Source organism: Diadema antillarum, unplaced genomic scaffold, assembly GCF_040938485.1.
Source record: "Diadema antillarum isolate AM-2024a unplaced genomic scaffold, OU_Dant_1.0 scf00000020, whole genome shotgun sequence".
Classification (NCBI taxonomy): Eukaryota; Metazoa; Echinodermata; class Echinoidea; order Diadematoida; family Diadematidae; genus Diadema; species Diadema antillarum.
This window is the reverse complement of record NW_027270909.1, coordinates 985,733-1,001,606: the sequence shown is the minus strand read 5'-3', so window position 1 is coordinate 1,001,606 and position 15,874 is coordinate 985,733. Positions and strand designations below refer to the sequence as shown.

The 15,874-nt window shown below is 37.6% G+C and overlaps 1 protein-coding gene and 1 non-coding gene across 2 annotated transcripts in view; both read right to left on the bottom strand.

The window, feature by feature from the left end:
• Positions 1–14,150, bottom strand: part of LOC139728833 (hypoxia up-regulated protein 1-like) — a 62,067-nt gene extending 47,917 nt beyond the window's left edge. The window contains exons 1-4 of the mRNA XM_071639772.1: positions 14,026–14,150; positions 12,459–12,630; positions 10,987–11,065; positions 5,323–5,452 (exon numbers count right to left, since the gene is read on the bottom strand). Coding sequence (XP_071495873.1) covers positions 5,323–5,452; positions 10,987–11,065; positions 12,459–12,628 — 379 coding nt within the window. The 5' untranslated portion in view covers positions 12,629–12,630; positions 14,026–14,150. The remainder of the gene's footprint in view (positions 1–5,322; positions 5,453–10,986; positions 11,066–12,458; positions 12,631–14,025) is intronic.
• Positions 14,151–15,366: 1,216 nt separating this feature from the next.
• Positions 15,367–15,507, bottom strand: LOC139729962 (U4 spliceosomal RNA). The gene has a single exon (XR_011710896.1). It is a non-coding gene; the product is annotated as a U4 spliceosomal RNA (small nuclear RNA).
• Between the last annotated feature and the right edge of the window lie 367 nt (positions 15,508–15,874).

Sequence of the window (15,874 nt, the reverse complement as noted above, 5' to 3'; positions counted from 1 at the left end):
TACTTTCTTGAACTGATTATCTCGTCGAGAATACAGAGAGCGCAATTGCGCGCATCTGCTCGCTATCGTAAACTGTGCGGAATAGAACACAATGTCATGGCTAAGTGGAAAAGACATTCAGACTATCACGAACGCTAAATGTAAAATCGTAAAACAATATTGTATTTTCTGACAAAATGATATACTACTCGGAATATATCTGGTTGGAGCGATCTTCCAAATTGTTGCTAAGGAATGCTGTTCAAATTATTATTATTTTTTTTTTTTTTGTAAACCTGATTATCTCGTCGGGAATGCAGGGAGCGCAATTGCGTGCATCTGCTCCCTATCCTATTGCTCGTCTATAGGAATACGTATTGGAGGGAACAACGGTTCTTCGCAATAACATGAACAGTGAAAGAAACATCAACGTTAAAAATAAAATACTAACACAAGTGTTATACAAATTATTGTGTTCTTTAATTTATTTCATGCTTTCTGAAACTGATTATCTCGTCGAAAATACAGAGAGCGCAATTGCGCGCATATTACGCACGCTATCTTATACTGTGCGGAAAAGAACACAATATATGGCTAAGCAAAAAAGACATTTAGAATTCCTCGAACGCTTCATGTAAAGTCAAAAAACAATGTTGTAATACAAAAACATGATGTACTATATTTTGGTCAGAGCAATGTTCAAAGATCTTGCTACGGAATCGGGTTCTAATGTTTTCTTCTTCTTATCCTGATTATCTCGTTGGAACTGCAGAGGCAAGCGCAATTGTGTGCATCTGCTCGCTATCCTACACGCCATGCTCATTAGTATAGGATAGAACAACGTTCTTCAGATTACAGTCATGAACAGTGAAAGAACCATCAACGAAAGTGTTAAAATGATTAAACAAGTGACAAGCAAATTGTTCTTTATTTACGTTAGAGCGATGTTTTAAAATATTGCTATACCAAATCTTGTTCAATTTCTTTCATACTATCTTGAACTGATTATCTCGTCGAGAATACAGAGAGCGCAATTGCGCGCATCTGCTCGCTATCGTAAACTGTGCGGAATAGAACACAATGTCATGGCTAAGTGGAAAAGACATTCAGACTATCACGAACGCTAAATGTAAAATCGTAAAACGATATTGTATTTTCTGACAAAATGATATACTACTGGGAATATATCTGGTTGGAGCGATCTTCCAAATTGTTGCTACGGAATGCTGTTCAAATCATTTTTTTGTAAACCTGATTATCTCGTCGGGAATGCAGCGAGCGCAATTGCGTTCATCTGCTCCCTATCCTATTGCTCGTCTAGGAATACGTATTGGAGGGAACAACGGTTTTTCACAATAACATGAACAGTGAAAGAAACATCAACGTTAAAAGTAAAATACTAACACAAGTGTTATACAAATATCGTGTTCTTTAATTTCTTTCATGCTTTCTGAAACTGATTATCTCGTCGAAAATACAGAGAGCGCAATTGCGCCCATATTATGCACGCTATCGTATACTGTGTGGAAAAGAACACATGGCTAAGTAAAAAAGACATTTAGAATTCCACGAACGCTTCATGTAAAATCAAAAAACAATGTTGTAATACAAAAACATGATGTACTACGTTTTGGTCAGAGCAATGTTCAAAGATCTTGCTACGGAATCGGGTTCTATACTGTTTTCTTCTTCTTATCCTGATTATCTCGTTGGAAATGCAGAGGCGAGCGCAATTGCGTGCATCTGCTCGCTATCCTATACGCCATGCTCATTAGTATAGGATAGAACAACGTTCTTCAGATTACAGTCATGAACAGTGAAAGAACCATCAACGAAATTACAAACAAATTGTTCTTTATTTACGTTAGAGCGATGTTTTCAAATATTGCTATACCAAATCTTGTTCAATTTCTTTTATACATTGTACTTTCTTGAACTGATTATCTCGTCGAGAATACAGAGAGCGCAATTGCGCGCATCTGCTCGCTATCGTAAACTGTGCGGAATAGAACACAATGTTATGGCTAAGTGGAAAAGACATTCAGACTATCACGAACGCTAAATGTAAAATCGTAAAACAATATTGCATTTTCTGACAAAATGATATACTACTCGGAGTATATCTGGTTAGAGCGATCTTCCAAATTGTTGCTACGGAATGCTGTTCAAATTATTTTTTGTAAACCTGATTATCTCGTCGGGAATGCAGAGAGCGCAATTGCGTTCATCTGCTCGCTATCCTGTTGCTCGTCTAAGAATACGTATTGGATAGATCAACGGTTCATCAGATTAGTATGAACAGTGACAGAAATATCAACGCTAAAAGTAAAATAAGAATTAAAGTGTCAAACAAATTGATCCATATCTTAGTTAGAGCGATGTTTCAGAATATTGCTACCGAACCTTGCTCAATTTTCTTTCATGCTTTCTGAAACTGATTACATCTCGTCGAGAATGTAGAGAGCGCAATTGCGCGCATCTGCACGCTGTCGTACATGTGCGGAACAGAACCCATGGCTTAGTAGAAAAGACATTCAGAATACCACGAACCCTGGATGTAAAATCCTAAAGCAATATTGTCAGATAAAATAATTTACGATATTAATTTTTGGTTAGAGCAATGTTCCAAAATGTTGCTACGGAATCGTGTTCTAATGCTTTCTTCTAAACCTGGTTATCTCGCTATTGTGTATTGTGCGGAAAAGAATACATTGCAGGGAGATGGTTTAAGATGTTGCTACGGAAATTTGTTAAATATCTTCTTCTGATCACGATTATGTTTTCGAAATGCAGAGAGCGCAATGTTGCGCGCATCTGCCCTGAATTACTAGTACAAAGATCGCAATTGCGCACCTCTGCTCGCTTTCGTAGTGCACAAAAAAGAATGCTGATAGAAAGTACAACAGATATTCCGAATACCATGAATACTGGAAGTAACAAGAACGCTGAAAGTAAAATCTTAAAATAAGCAATTTTGGCCATAGCGATGGTTAAAATGTTGCAGCGGAATCTTGCTTTATTTCTTTGATGTTTCCTTGCTATCATTTTGTCGAGATTGCATGGATCGCAATTACGCGCCTGCGCGGGCTATCGTACTGCGCGGGAAAAAATACGCTAATGGAAACTGCAGAAGACAGTCGAAATAACCAGAAAATATTCCTTCATGAAAGTTAAAACATGAACGCTGAAAGTAAAATTTTGTGTAGTGCAGTTATGGTCCCAGCGATGGTCAAATTCTTGCAGCGGAATCTTGTTCCATCCATTTCTTTCACGCCTTTTTTTTCTGTTTTACAGAGGCGCGAACATACAGACAAACACGCACAGACATACATACTCACAAACACATTTATCAAACTTTGATGTGAAAAGGGACGGCCCTTCCCTTCCGCGAGAACATGCTCAGCATACTCGGCACTGCAGTAATACATGCACCTACGACATTACCATGCCCTTTTTTGGCCGCAGATGGCAGCAGATACATTTGCCGGCTTTCACCCGCCCGACGATGTGAGCGCAAATGAGCGAGCTCGAACCGCGCTCAACTGCGCTAACTTGCGCGCGCTCATTCGCGCGCAAAATCACTGTGACGTTGATCGCAGGCGGAACTGTACATCTAGACTATGAAGATACTCACTCATCTATAATCTTTACAATTACAAGTGTAAACTAGAAATATCACTTAAGGTGATTAATACCCCCACCCCGTGACGACAGTCTTACCCAAGGAATGATCTTTCCTTGATCTTCTGCCATTTAAATGCCGTTACCATGGCAACGCAGCTTCCGACACGTCCGAAAAATATGTCTTGCACATCTTCCCACCAAGACTATTGTGTGTGCCTCATTTCATAAGCTTTTGTCAAAAACTGAGGAAGTAGTTCAATCCACAAGATCTTTCCTTGATCTTCCGCCATTAATATGCCATTACCATGGCAACGCAGCTTCCGACACGTCCAAAAAATATGTCTTGCACATCTTCCCACCAAGACCAATGTGTGTGCCACATTTCATGAGCTTCAGTCGAATACAGAGGAAGTAGTTCAATCCGCAAGATCTTCCTTGATCTTCTGCCATTTATATGCCGTTACCATGGCAACGCAGCTTCCGACACGTCCGAAAAATATGTCTTCCACATCTTCCCACCAAGATCAAGGTGTGTGCCACATTTCATAAGCTTTGGTCAAAAAACTGAGGAAGTAGTTAAATCCGCAAGATCTTTCCTTGATCTTCTGCCATTAATATGCCGTTACCATGGCAACGTACTTTCGGGTACTGTAAAAAAATGCGTCTTGCACATCTACAACCAAAGGCACACATCTGTACCAAGTTTCATGGAAATTGGGCAAAAAACTGAGGAAGTAGTTTGCAACACAAAATTTTCCATCATTTTGGCTCATAATATGTGAGCTGTTACCATGGCAACATACTTTTTGTCACTGTCAAGAAATGTGTCATGCTGACCTATATCCTAAGACAAACATTCAATATGAATTCCATGAGAATTGGAAGAACACTGATGAAGCAGTCTTGCCATGAAGCATTTTGCCCTATATTTTACCGATAACATGCCGTTACCATGGCAACGCACTTTTTGCCACTGCAGAAATATGTGTCTTGCACATTAACATATTCAGATGAACATCTGTACCTAATTTCATAAAAAATGATCAAAAACTGTGGGAGGAGTTCGCGACGCAAGATTTGTACCCATTTTTGCCCATAATATGCCGTTACCATGGCAACGTACTTTTGGGTACTGTCAAAAAATACGTCTTGCACATCTACAACCCAAGGCACACATCTGTGCCAAGTTTTATGGGAATCGGTTGAAAACTGAGGAAGTAGTTCGCGACGCAAGATTTGCAACGGACCGACCGCCCGACCGCCCGACCGCCCGACCGCCCGACCGCCCGCTGATTCCTATATACCCCCTTCAAACTTCGTTTGGCGGGGGTATAAATATTCTGTCAATCCCTGTTCAAATTATTGGCAAAGATTGATACTCAACAACTACTCACACTGATTAATTCATCCATTAACACATCATACATTTGGGAACTTATTGATTTCTTGGATTCACTGTGAAGTCATTCATTCATTCATTCATTCATTCATTCATTCATTCATTCATTCATTCATTCATTCACTCATCTATTCATTCATTCATTCATTCATTCATTCACTCATCTATTCATTCATTCATTCATTCACTCATCTATTCATTCATTCATGCAGTATTGAAGTCAGTCATCCATTCTTTCATTCATTCACTAATCATGAATGCAATCTTCTCTCTTTTTTTTTTTTAAATTTGTTTCTGCAGTAGCTATTCCAACCACTGACCTCTTTCCTCATCCTGGTCCATGTCATAGAAAGGGAATCTCTTTTGGTGAAGCTTGACCAGTGGATTGTCCAGTGGTTTGGCCAAGAGATCTTGGATGTAAAAATAATTTCTCTTGGGATATTTCACTCCCTGTGGAAATTGAAAACAAAGTAAGAAAGGAAATGCACAATGTGTAGTGATTCTTTGCATCAAACATTTCCACAGAGTTGGAGACCACTACTGGTATTGTCAAGCATAGAAATAACCATAATGTATTAGTAGCCCTGCCCCCTCCATCCAACCCCCCAACCCCCCCCCCCCCCCACACACACACACACACACACACACACACACACACACACAAACATCCCTTCATCTTTCTGGTTGCCAAGTCAGGTTTATTCTTGTGTACAAGTGTAAGTACCTTACCAACTCATGTTTCATCAGCTAGAATGGCCTATTTTGCAAGAACAACTCAAATATACAAGGCTAAAATGATAAAAGGTGTTCTGATTCACTAAATTCAATACTAATCTGCTGATCTTCAGCAGAGCATCTGTTGCAAACAATGCTAAATGAAACAAAGTTCAAAATAGTACAAGATACAAAATAATATACAACAACAAACCAATCAATATTTTGACCCAGTATAAATAACATTTTGTTGAAAAAAAACATAAGATTACTCTGATATTTAACACAAACCCAGTACAAACAAGTACAATATAAAATTCTTGTCTTGCACTATCTATACATTATACAAACATATAATGTACATGTACATAAGAATGTGCACTGCAATTAAGAGGTAACAGTAACAGAGGGAAAAAATCTATTTCATTCCAGCAAAGTTTAACATCGATCGTATACAAAATACGATGTACAATGATTATTTCAGTAGCATGACAAACATTGAACAGATCTATACAGTGTACATGTCTTTTTCTAGTGACTGTTCATAATTATTTTTCTACACAATCAACTTATAATATTGTATCATCTCGATGAAGACAGACAATTATTTTTACACAAGCCAGTAATGGTATGATATGCAAGCTACACCCAGGAAGTATAAATTCCCACGAAGTGACTCATTATGATGATTTAAAAAAAAAAAAACTATCATATAACTCCCTTGTAAAAACACTCAGGCTTTATGAGAATTTGAGCTCTCCACACTGACCAAAAAAAAAGTCTTTGAAATCAGAGGACAACACACAAGGGACTTTTTTTTTTTTTACTTTTTCTTTGGGGGGGGGGGGTATATTTTACAAATCATTTTGGCAAATATCTACTGTATAATGCAAGAGTATACATTGTGTATTCCACTAAACTGTATGAGTTAATATGCTTCTCAAATACAGAAAATGGATATTCTCTATCTAATGTTCATTTCCACAGTAAAGAAATTGCAGTTATACCCAAGTAGCCAGCTGATGTTACTAGCACATCACATCATCTCTTTCCTTCACTCTTCAGACAAATTCTGAATAAAGTATGTTATGTTTTTAGCATGTATGTGTGTGTGTCTGCGTGCTTTGGTCTAACTTGCCATGCACATCATTTTCATGAGGAAAAAAAAAGCCTATTATTTTACCTAATACATTTCCAATATATTTCCCTGATGGACAATTAAGTAAATTAATGTGCGGCAATCCCTTTAAGGGTTGAGTAATTACGAGGGACACTTGCCAGGGTTCATGAATAATTCATGCAGACTGAGAGCTGACACAAACCTTGCATATTTTATGACAGTGTTAATTTCTTGGCAGGACGGGATCATAGCTACCCTGGTAATGGCACTAGCATTCTAGTTTCTTGTTTCCTGTCACAAATTTGTGTAATCATGAAATATCCTCACTGGGGCAACAAGACCTCATATATACAAAATGCCAAATGTTCACGAAAGCAAAAACGCATGGCAGCCAAAGCACTATAGCGAATGGGATAGCCTTTCATTTGACATGCCATGGTGGCTTCATTTTTTAGGAGAGGACATCACTTAACTGACTATCTGACCATTGATCAAAGAAAGTAATTTTCATCAAAATTTGAGATAGATGGTTTTGACACCAAAGTGATGATATGTGATTTCACAAGTGTAACAAAGTTTCATTCTTTCTGCCTTCAAAGAATGCTTCACTGAATATGTGATGATAAAACGATCTACTAAAATCACCTTGTATGTGAACATCTATGTACCGTATGTCCCAAAAAAAATTACAACGGGACCCTCCGCAATGATATCTTTAAGAATAGTCAATCAATCCAAGTAAAAATTCATGGTATGAAACTATAACTCATTGCCCACATCTTACAGAAAACCCCATTCAATTTGCTTCAGTGGTCAAAGAGAAATGAGGAATTCTGTAGAGGATGTCAAGAATCTCGTCCCTCCAAGTTCTGTCTATTGTATTCACACACAAAAGCATCAAAGTGCTAAACTTGGAAGAATCAGACTCATGACACGTATGCTTTACAACTTTTCACATTTCTCTGTGACCACTTAACCAAATTGAATGGGGTTTTCTGCAAAATAGAGCTAAGATATTATATTTTAAGATCCTGAAGTAGCATTAAGACAGTTTAATCATATTGGGTGTTATCAATGCAAAAAATTGATTGTAATTTTTTTTTGGACAACTGTACTGCTATGCCAGGCAACCTTCAATATAAGTATTCATGTTAACTGCTAATCAAGAGACGAGAGCATAAATCTCCATGTTTCCATGACAGAATAAAGAGATCAAATTGGGCCCAAATCTAATTCATGACGTCAAACTGAATATTGTAGCAATAGGAAACAGGGCAGGACCAATGTTTGAAAAGTTGGTATTAGATTTGATTCTGCTGTTTGATGATTCATGTTTTTCACTATAAAAACATTTAAACTGCACAGAATATCACCAGCGACAGATGTTTCAACCTTCCCTGTCACTACACAGACTCAACACAGCTACATTGTAGTTTGCCCCTTGCAGGTCTGTACTTTCAATACACCAACAAAATAGTAGAAAATAAAAAAGAAATCAATGAATTATGGCACAGGCCACTGGAAATACACATGTGTGTAGTTTCATAGTGTGTGAAAATCAAACATAATGGGTAGTTTCAGTTTCATGAAAAAGAAAAAAAGAAAAAAAAGGAAATGCAGAGCAATTCAACTACATATGTGACCGTGCACCTCAAAACGAACATAAAGTCGCACACACTGATTTTGCGTGAGGACTGAAAATAAGTGAAATGGGTCAACCTACACGTAGCCGAACTTGACTTTTTCATATTTCCTGAAAGAGCGGGTCTTCTTTTACATTATGCTAAAATTTGGTATCATAAAATGGGCAGGAAAGTGTGTTTTTTTAGCAGTTTATCTCGAACATTTTTGGTAGAATAGTGTGATTAGATGTGTCTTTAGAATCCCTTTTTCATTTCTGAAAAACCTTGTCCACACTCTTCACTTTCAACTCTAACAACTTTTGAAAGAATGGTGCTACTGCTTTGAAAGTTGGCATTAATTATGGACAGAATGTGTTAATGAGGCATGCTTAATTTCAGTTTAATCTGATAATCCCTTCATTGTTGTTACTCTGGTGGTTTACTTCCTGTTTTTTGTCCCATTCATCGCACAGCCAGCACGGTTTGGTAAAGATTAAGCGCTTGAATAGACACCGTACTTCAGAGCCTCTTTTCTCAGTTCACACTTTTCCTGAGTTTGTGCTTTCTTTCCAATATTCAGATAAGTTAGGAGAGTCCATTTGATTTGAGTTATACATCATTTTAAAGCTTAAAGTCTGCTCTTTCAGAACATGGTCTTACCTAAAAATTCATGTCTGGCGACTCTTTGTTTGTTTTGAGGTGCAGGGTCACATATGGTTGATGAGGATGCCTTGCTCATTAATGTAAACATGGAAATTTTCGCACTGCACTAATTTAAACATTTCAAGTTACTTTTGGCTGACACAGATTCTACAACCCGCGATAAATATCCTTACAATTTTTCTCTGCACTTTTTGAATGGGCTGACAATTGCACAATTCAAATGCAAGAATCTTTGAATATGTTTTTAGTCACTTTATAGCACACACACAAAATCTAATCTTGCAAAAAAATCAGCGTTTACACTAATTATCCATTGATGTTCTGAAGAGAAACAAGATAAGCATTCACAGTAAGTGGAGAGGAAAAAATATTGACAGTATTCAGAAAGTTTGGTAAGCTTCACTTTCACCGCACCACTACTGATCATTGGAAACATCGAAGACAATTAGAATAACTTGATGTTTTGACTCAACTTGATAAATTTCTCCATACTGCATTATCCAAAATGACACTTTATCATGCTCATCATCAGTGTGAAGATATATCAATGAATCCATCAAAATAAAAATCCAGCAAAAATTACATTGGAATGAGCATCAATATGCTTTAAAAAGATGTTGAATCTGAACCACATATTCTGAGGTGTAACTTTTAAATTTTCGATTATTCCATGCCACTAGTCTTTTATCTGTCAGAAGATACATGTATTTGATAATGCACAAAAGATGCCAAAACAACTTTCATGTTACTGTAAAAACCATGAAATACCAGAACATAGGGCCCTGTGCCATTTGAAAATGACAACTTGCCTTTTCCAAAATATAATGTGCCATCACTGAGGTTCTCAAATTACATACTTTCATACGACTAGTTTTTCGCACTCAGCCAGGTAAAAAGTTTCGTGTGTTTTAAATTCCACGGAATCAAGACATCAACTACAGGAACATATGGGAAGCAAAAATACTTGCGAGTCTTTATTTTTGCACAAGATTCTTGTTCCACAAAATGCGCGAAAATTTCAACACCACGAAAATTTCCACTTTTACAGTAATTTGATTTATGTTAACAAGTTTGATGAAATTACAAGAATAGTGAAGACATTTACATTTACATCTGCCCTAACTTTCTGTTGATATACCAGAATCAGGATACTGACAGTTCCATGGCAACTTAGGATACAGTATAATTCTTGAGATTTTGTGGAATTCAATAAAAGAGTGTGTAAAGCACATGTACAAACATGCCAACAGCAGCTGCAGCATGCAGACAGAAAACACCAAAAGCAAAACTAAACAGACCTTGGTCTCTGAGAAACCAAAAGAAAACATCAAGTCAGTCTTGTGTTTCAAGTCCTGTATCTGCTCATTTATATAACTCACTTTCATACACAATGCTCCAGCAGAGAACTCTGTAATATTTGGTTTCCTGTAGAAAATTCATTTTGATCCATACCGTTAATGAATACCACTACCCACTATGTGTATCTTATGCTGTTTGATGTAATTCCTTACATTTTTTTTCATTCATGTTTTGCCATGTTGATCCCACAGTATTAATTCATAATATGATTAGTGCTGTTTTGATGGACACATCAATTATCTGATCAATAAAAAGTTTAAAAAGAAACAAAACAAATTAAACTCTGTAATATCTACTTTACAAAACCATGCTTTTAGCTTGTCTGTTCTTTTCATGCTTTCTCTCTTTTCCATCATACACCCACTCACCAGCTCAAATTGGCAACAATCACAGGCAGGCTGCACTGTTGATAGTTACTCTGTAGAAGCAGTTTTAAATAGTCATAAGCAGTTTGCCTGATGAAAAAAAACAAACAAAAAAACTCACACTGGGGAAGAAACACTCACCATTGATTGAGCTGGGTCTCCAAAGAGTAGCTCGTCATCTCGAAGGCCGATGCTTACTGGCGTTTTCCTGCGACTTTCTCTGTATATGCACACATGGAAAACATTGAAAGGCCACTCAGATAAAAATTGGAAAGAGTACAAAAAAGAACTTTAACTTTAATTGCTTTAATGATAATTTCATTTACTTTGAAATGTAATGCTAACAGTGTGATTAAGTTCTGCCTAGACAGTGAATTATGATATGAGTTGAACTGAATTGAACTGATGATTTATACTGAATAAATGTATGAATTGAATTGAATTGAATTGAATTGAATTGAATTGAATTGAATTGAATTGAATTGAATTGAATTGAATTGAATTGAATGGTGAAATAAACTATCGGCAACAGGATTTAGTCTCAATTACTGGCAGGATTCATCCATTCCATAGCTTTCTGATAGGTCTTTGGCAGGCTATCAAACAAGGTACAGGCATGTATACATTTCAAATAGTCGGTATTGTATTTCTCCTATTTGCTTGCATGGGCTTAAGGACAAGTGCCCTAAACTGTTTTGAAAAGTCTTTCTGTGCCAGGGACTTTGAACAGTGTGTATAATGCTGGGATTTACTGAGCCATCAGCACCCAAAGCACACAAAGGGTAAACTGGTATTGATGCATGTTTATTTACTTGCCAGGGTTCGAAATTGGCGATGGTCTGCTGGCCATTGGCCACCAAAAATCACGTCGGACTAGCTAAAAATCGTAAAATTCTGAAGTTACTAGTCCGTCTGGCTAGCCAAAATATTGCTTCAGTGTCAAAATTAATTCCAAGTAGTCCGCCTGGATAGTTAAAAAAAAAGTTAAGTGCGACCCCTGCTTGCCCTACAGACTAGTACCGTATACAAATGACGCACAGGTCTGAGTGCGTCAGTCGTAATTGTGTGCAGAAGGTAACTATGGAATGCTTATAAAACCCACTCGGCTTCGCCTCGTGGGTTTAGGCTAAATTCCATAGTTACCGCATGCACACTATATTCCGACTGACGCACGAAAAGACATGTGCATCATCTGATTTATAGAATGGGTAATTTTCTTGCCAAAAACCCATTTTTCTATCGTGTCACCCGATGACAAAATTACTGGATGCATTTCGTTTTGGCTTGGCATACATACACCATGCATCAGTTTTTACTGGACGCACGGCCAGCCATGCATCAGTAAATACTGATGCATGGTTGTTTTAGCCAATAGGCGTCTCGTACTGGGTGCGCGAACGCTTGCTTAGTGCGCGAATCTTTATTACAAGTACGCGTACTCTTGCTACAAGTGCGCGATAACATGTTTACCACTGTGACTCAGCGTGCGGTCAGTAAAAATCAACACATAGCTCTCGACCAATGAGATTGCAGGATTCTCGCTACCCATTCTATAATGTGTTTTAGTCGCCCTTGGAAGGTCAAGGTATTCATACCAGCTGGGTAATACTCACTTGTTAAGAACAATTTCCATTGGAACACCTGGCTTCACTATAGCCACCTTGATCCACTCACTGCCCAAGTCTACAGACATGACCGCCAGACCACTGGTCAGCTTGGGTTGACCGGTCAGCAAGACCAGACTGACCGCTGACAGCAGCCCAACTAAGCTTGGTACCCTCATGGCTGGGTGAAATCAGAAGGTAAGGAAAAAGATGTGAATGTTATGACAAGTCATCAAGGGTTCAAGATATCATATCTGATCTAAAATAAACAAGAAAAAGATATATCTACTCACTTGTATAACTATGCAGCAAATACCTAAATGAAATAAGACTTGCTTTTTCTTTTCTAAAATGACACACGATTGACTAAAAAGAGCTGATTAATGGTAGTACTTCTGAAAAAGAAATGTAAAAATCAAACATATTCCTCATGGATTGAAATGTCCCTTTTTGACTTGAAAACAGGTATGAAATCTAAAATGTCATTATCATAAGATGTACTGATAATTCTACAGAACTAAGGCACCTTTCAACTTCTATGGAACTAAGGCACATTTACATTTCTCAACATATCATACACTCATTCCGGGAGATCTGCTTGGGAAGACAAATAGTGGTTAGCAGTTTGTTGAAATCTTCCACAAGTACCAGTTGAGGTATGATGAGCAATTCAACAGCTTGTGAATGGGTGTAAAACAATAAACATTAAACAATTCAAGGCACAAATAAAGTCACACTAAACTGCAATGTATGCAAAGTTCAATGCTGAACATGGCTGAACTCTGGAGGGAGCTACAAATTAATGACAATATCAATATTCAATATCAACCAAGAAAAAGAAGGAAAAAAAGGAGGAGAAGAAGAACAATAAGTGTTGACAACTGAGGAACTTCCCAAATTTGCATGTGTGGAATGGCGAGACACACATAGCTCAGTTATATGTTAAGCACAAGTTAACAATAACTAAACTGCTCCAGTATCACGGCAGACGAAAACCCATGCCACGTAAAGTACATGAGGAGCTCGCTGCCCTGAGATTTGAGGCAGAGGTGACAGATGCCTGCTGGCTGAGCAACGTGGTACTGGTTGACAAATAGAGATCACCTCTGGAAATAAAACACTTAGGTAAGGATCCCCAACAACACTTGTGCAACTACACTTTGTAAAAGACAGTCTTATGAACGACAAGGACTTTGCAATATTTTGTGGCATGTGTGTGGATAGTACCTGCGTGGGCGCTGCGGCAGGATAACATCTCATTCATCAGTTCACGTTCTTCCAGTCAAACATTATGGCTTCATCTCAGTATCTTGATCAATTATTCATTCATGAATGGTTAGCGACTCTCAATTCATTAGCCAGTATCAAATCAGTAAGTTTACTTTAGACTACTATGTACTAATCTAGTAGACACAGTAGACAATTGTATTTAGAGCAGCAGAAGTGTAAATATGATTACACAGAATTGCGCGTATGGGACTTAGGGTTTCTTTTTGCAATTCGAAGCTTGTGTCTGCCAGCAAATTGTTTTCTACTGTAGGAAATCGAAAATGCAATATGATTCACAGAAACTTACCCTATTGTATGTACTTCTTGTATTGGTAGATTCTTCCTAAAAACTGGGATGCATACACACTGGATTCATTAAATGAAATGTACCGGCTACTAGATTCTTCTCCGGCGAAGTCTAATCAAACATGTGTTTAGTGAACGTGTACAACAAAGGGTCACGATTTGACCTCAACTTGTGCAAAGTGGCGTACAGCGATTGGGTGCGGAAAAAAATCTAATCACACGTCATCGCTCCTGGCTATAACAACAGGCTGTGGTATAGCATACGCTGTCATGATTCGGGAGTGAAAATTTCATCATTCTTGGCTTGGTAAAATTTCTTTTCCCAAAACAGTCATGTCTTCCAGAGCGAAACGGGCATAAAAGATTCAAATGATCGATGTGATATGAGAGTGGAGGTCAAATTGTTTCACGCGACTGAGAGTAGAATCGCCGAAAGGTACTTTGAACAGATCGGATTTCGGTATTAAGTGTCATGTTACAAGTTTGCCGAATCAGAAAAGCAAATTAGAGAGAGAGGGAGAAAAAAAAAGAAAAGAACACATATTTGATGATAATATATCCTATGAAAATACTGTACATGACAGCTGTTTCTTCATAACAGTTACGGTACCTTATTTCTCCTTGCATTTTCAATTTGTTTCGTTCCTCTTTGGCATTATTTTGCCTCTCTTTATGTTGTTCTGCTAAATTATGTCTAATTTTTGGCAAAATAAATGTTATTTTATATGAAACTCATGTAGACTTATTTTCTTCTCAAATTCGTGGTCTAAATCATGGTATGTTCAGGTTAAATCATAGGATATGTTTTATTCAAAACTGAAAAAAAAAAACTTTAGGTTTTGCCGGATTTCTCCACACTATGAATTATTGTAGCTAGTGCATGTATAATCAAATATTGGTAATTTATCAATCCCTGTTTATTACTTATCATTTAGGAAGAGAATTAAAGTAATATTCATACTAATATGAGATACCAGGGATGTGGAAGATGCAAACGTTTGTACAGTAGTATTCAGACACAGGCACCTCGATCGATGTTCCTCATGGGAGGGCCCAACATTTTGTTTATTCACTATACAGACACTACCGTCATCCTAGTAATGGGGTCTGCGACTGCATGAATATTGAACATGGGAACAATAACGTATAAAACCTAAATTAGAAGTCATAAATGGACTTTAATGAAAAAGTTTCAAATGGTCCGAAAACGAATATGCCTATAAATTGAGGAAAATAGAAATCGAAGCAGAAAAAGTATGAAAAAAAGGAAGAAAACTAATATGTGACTAATGTCGTTCTTTTATTATTTGTTATGTGTTTCTTTCTTTGAGTTTATATGAGATCTCCTTGGAGATCCGGAAAAATTGCTACAGCCGACGGTATTTCACGTCGTCAGAGCGGGGTATTGGGATAAGTTTTCAACTAGCAATAATCGCGCCTCGGATAAACCTCATTGGCTACGATACTGCCTCTGCGCAAAGATAACGAAATTAATCGCAAGCAAGCATATTATCATTACAAAGATACGTTCTAGTCCTGGTTAGAAATACAGTGCCGTCGGGTTAATTATCCCTAGTGTAGTGCCAAATGCCGTCATATATTTAAAACAGAGCAGTCATAGGCATACTATATATGAAGTTAATTCTGTTTCATTACATTATCAAAAATGTAAAGACAGGGAAATTAAGATAATTTAGTTTATTTGACACAACACCAAGACTCGCAGCGACGCGTCGCTCATGTATGCAAATTAGCATGTTTATTCATATCGCCGCGTACTACCATGCGCCCTCTGTTGGCTAGTTGGTAGTTAATTCCACAATGCTGCACGAAAATGATACACACAGCAC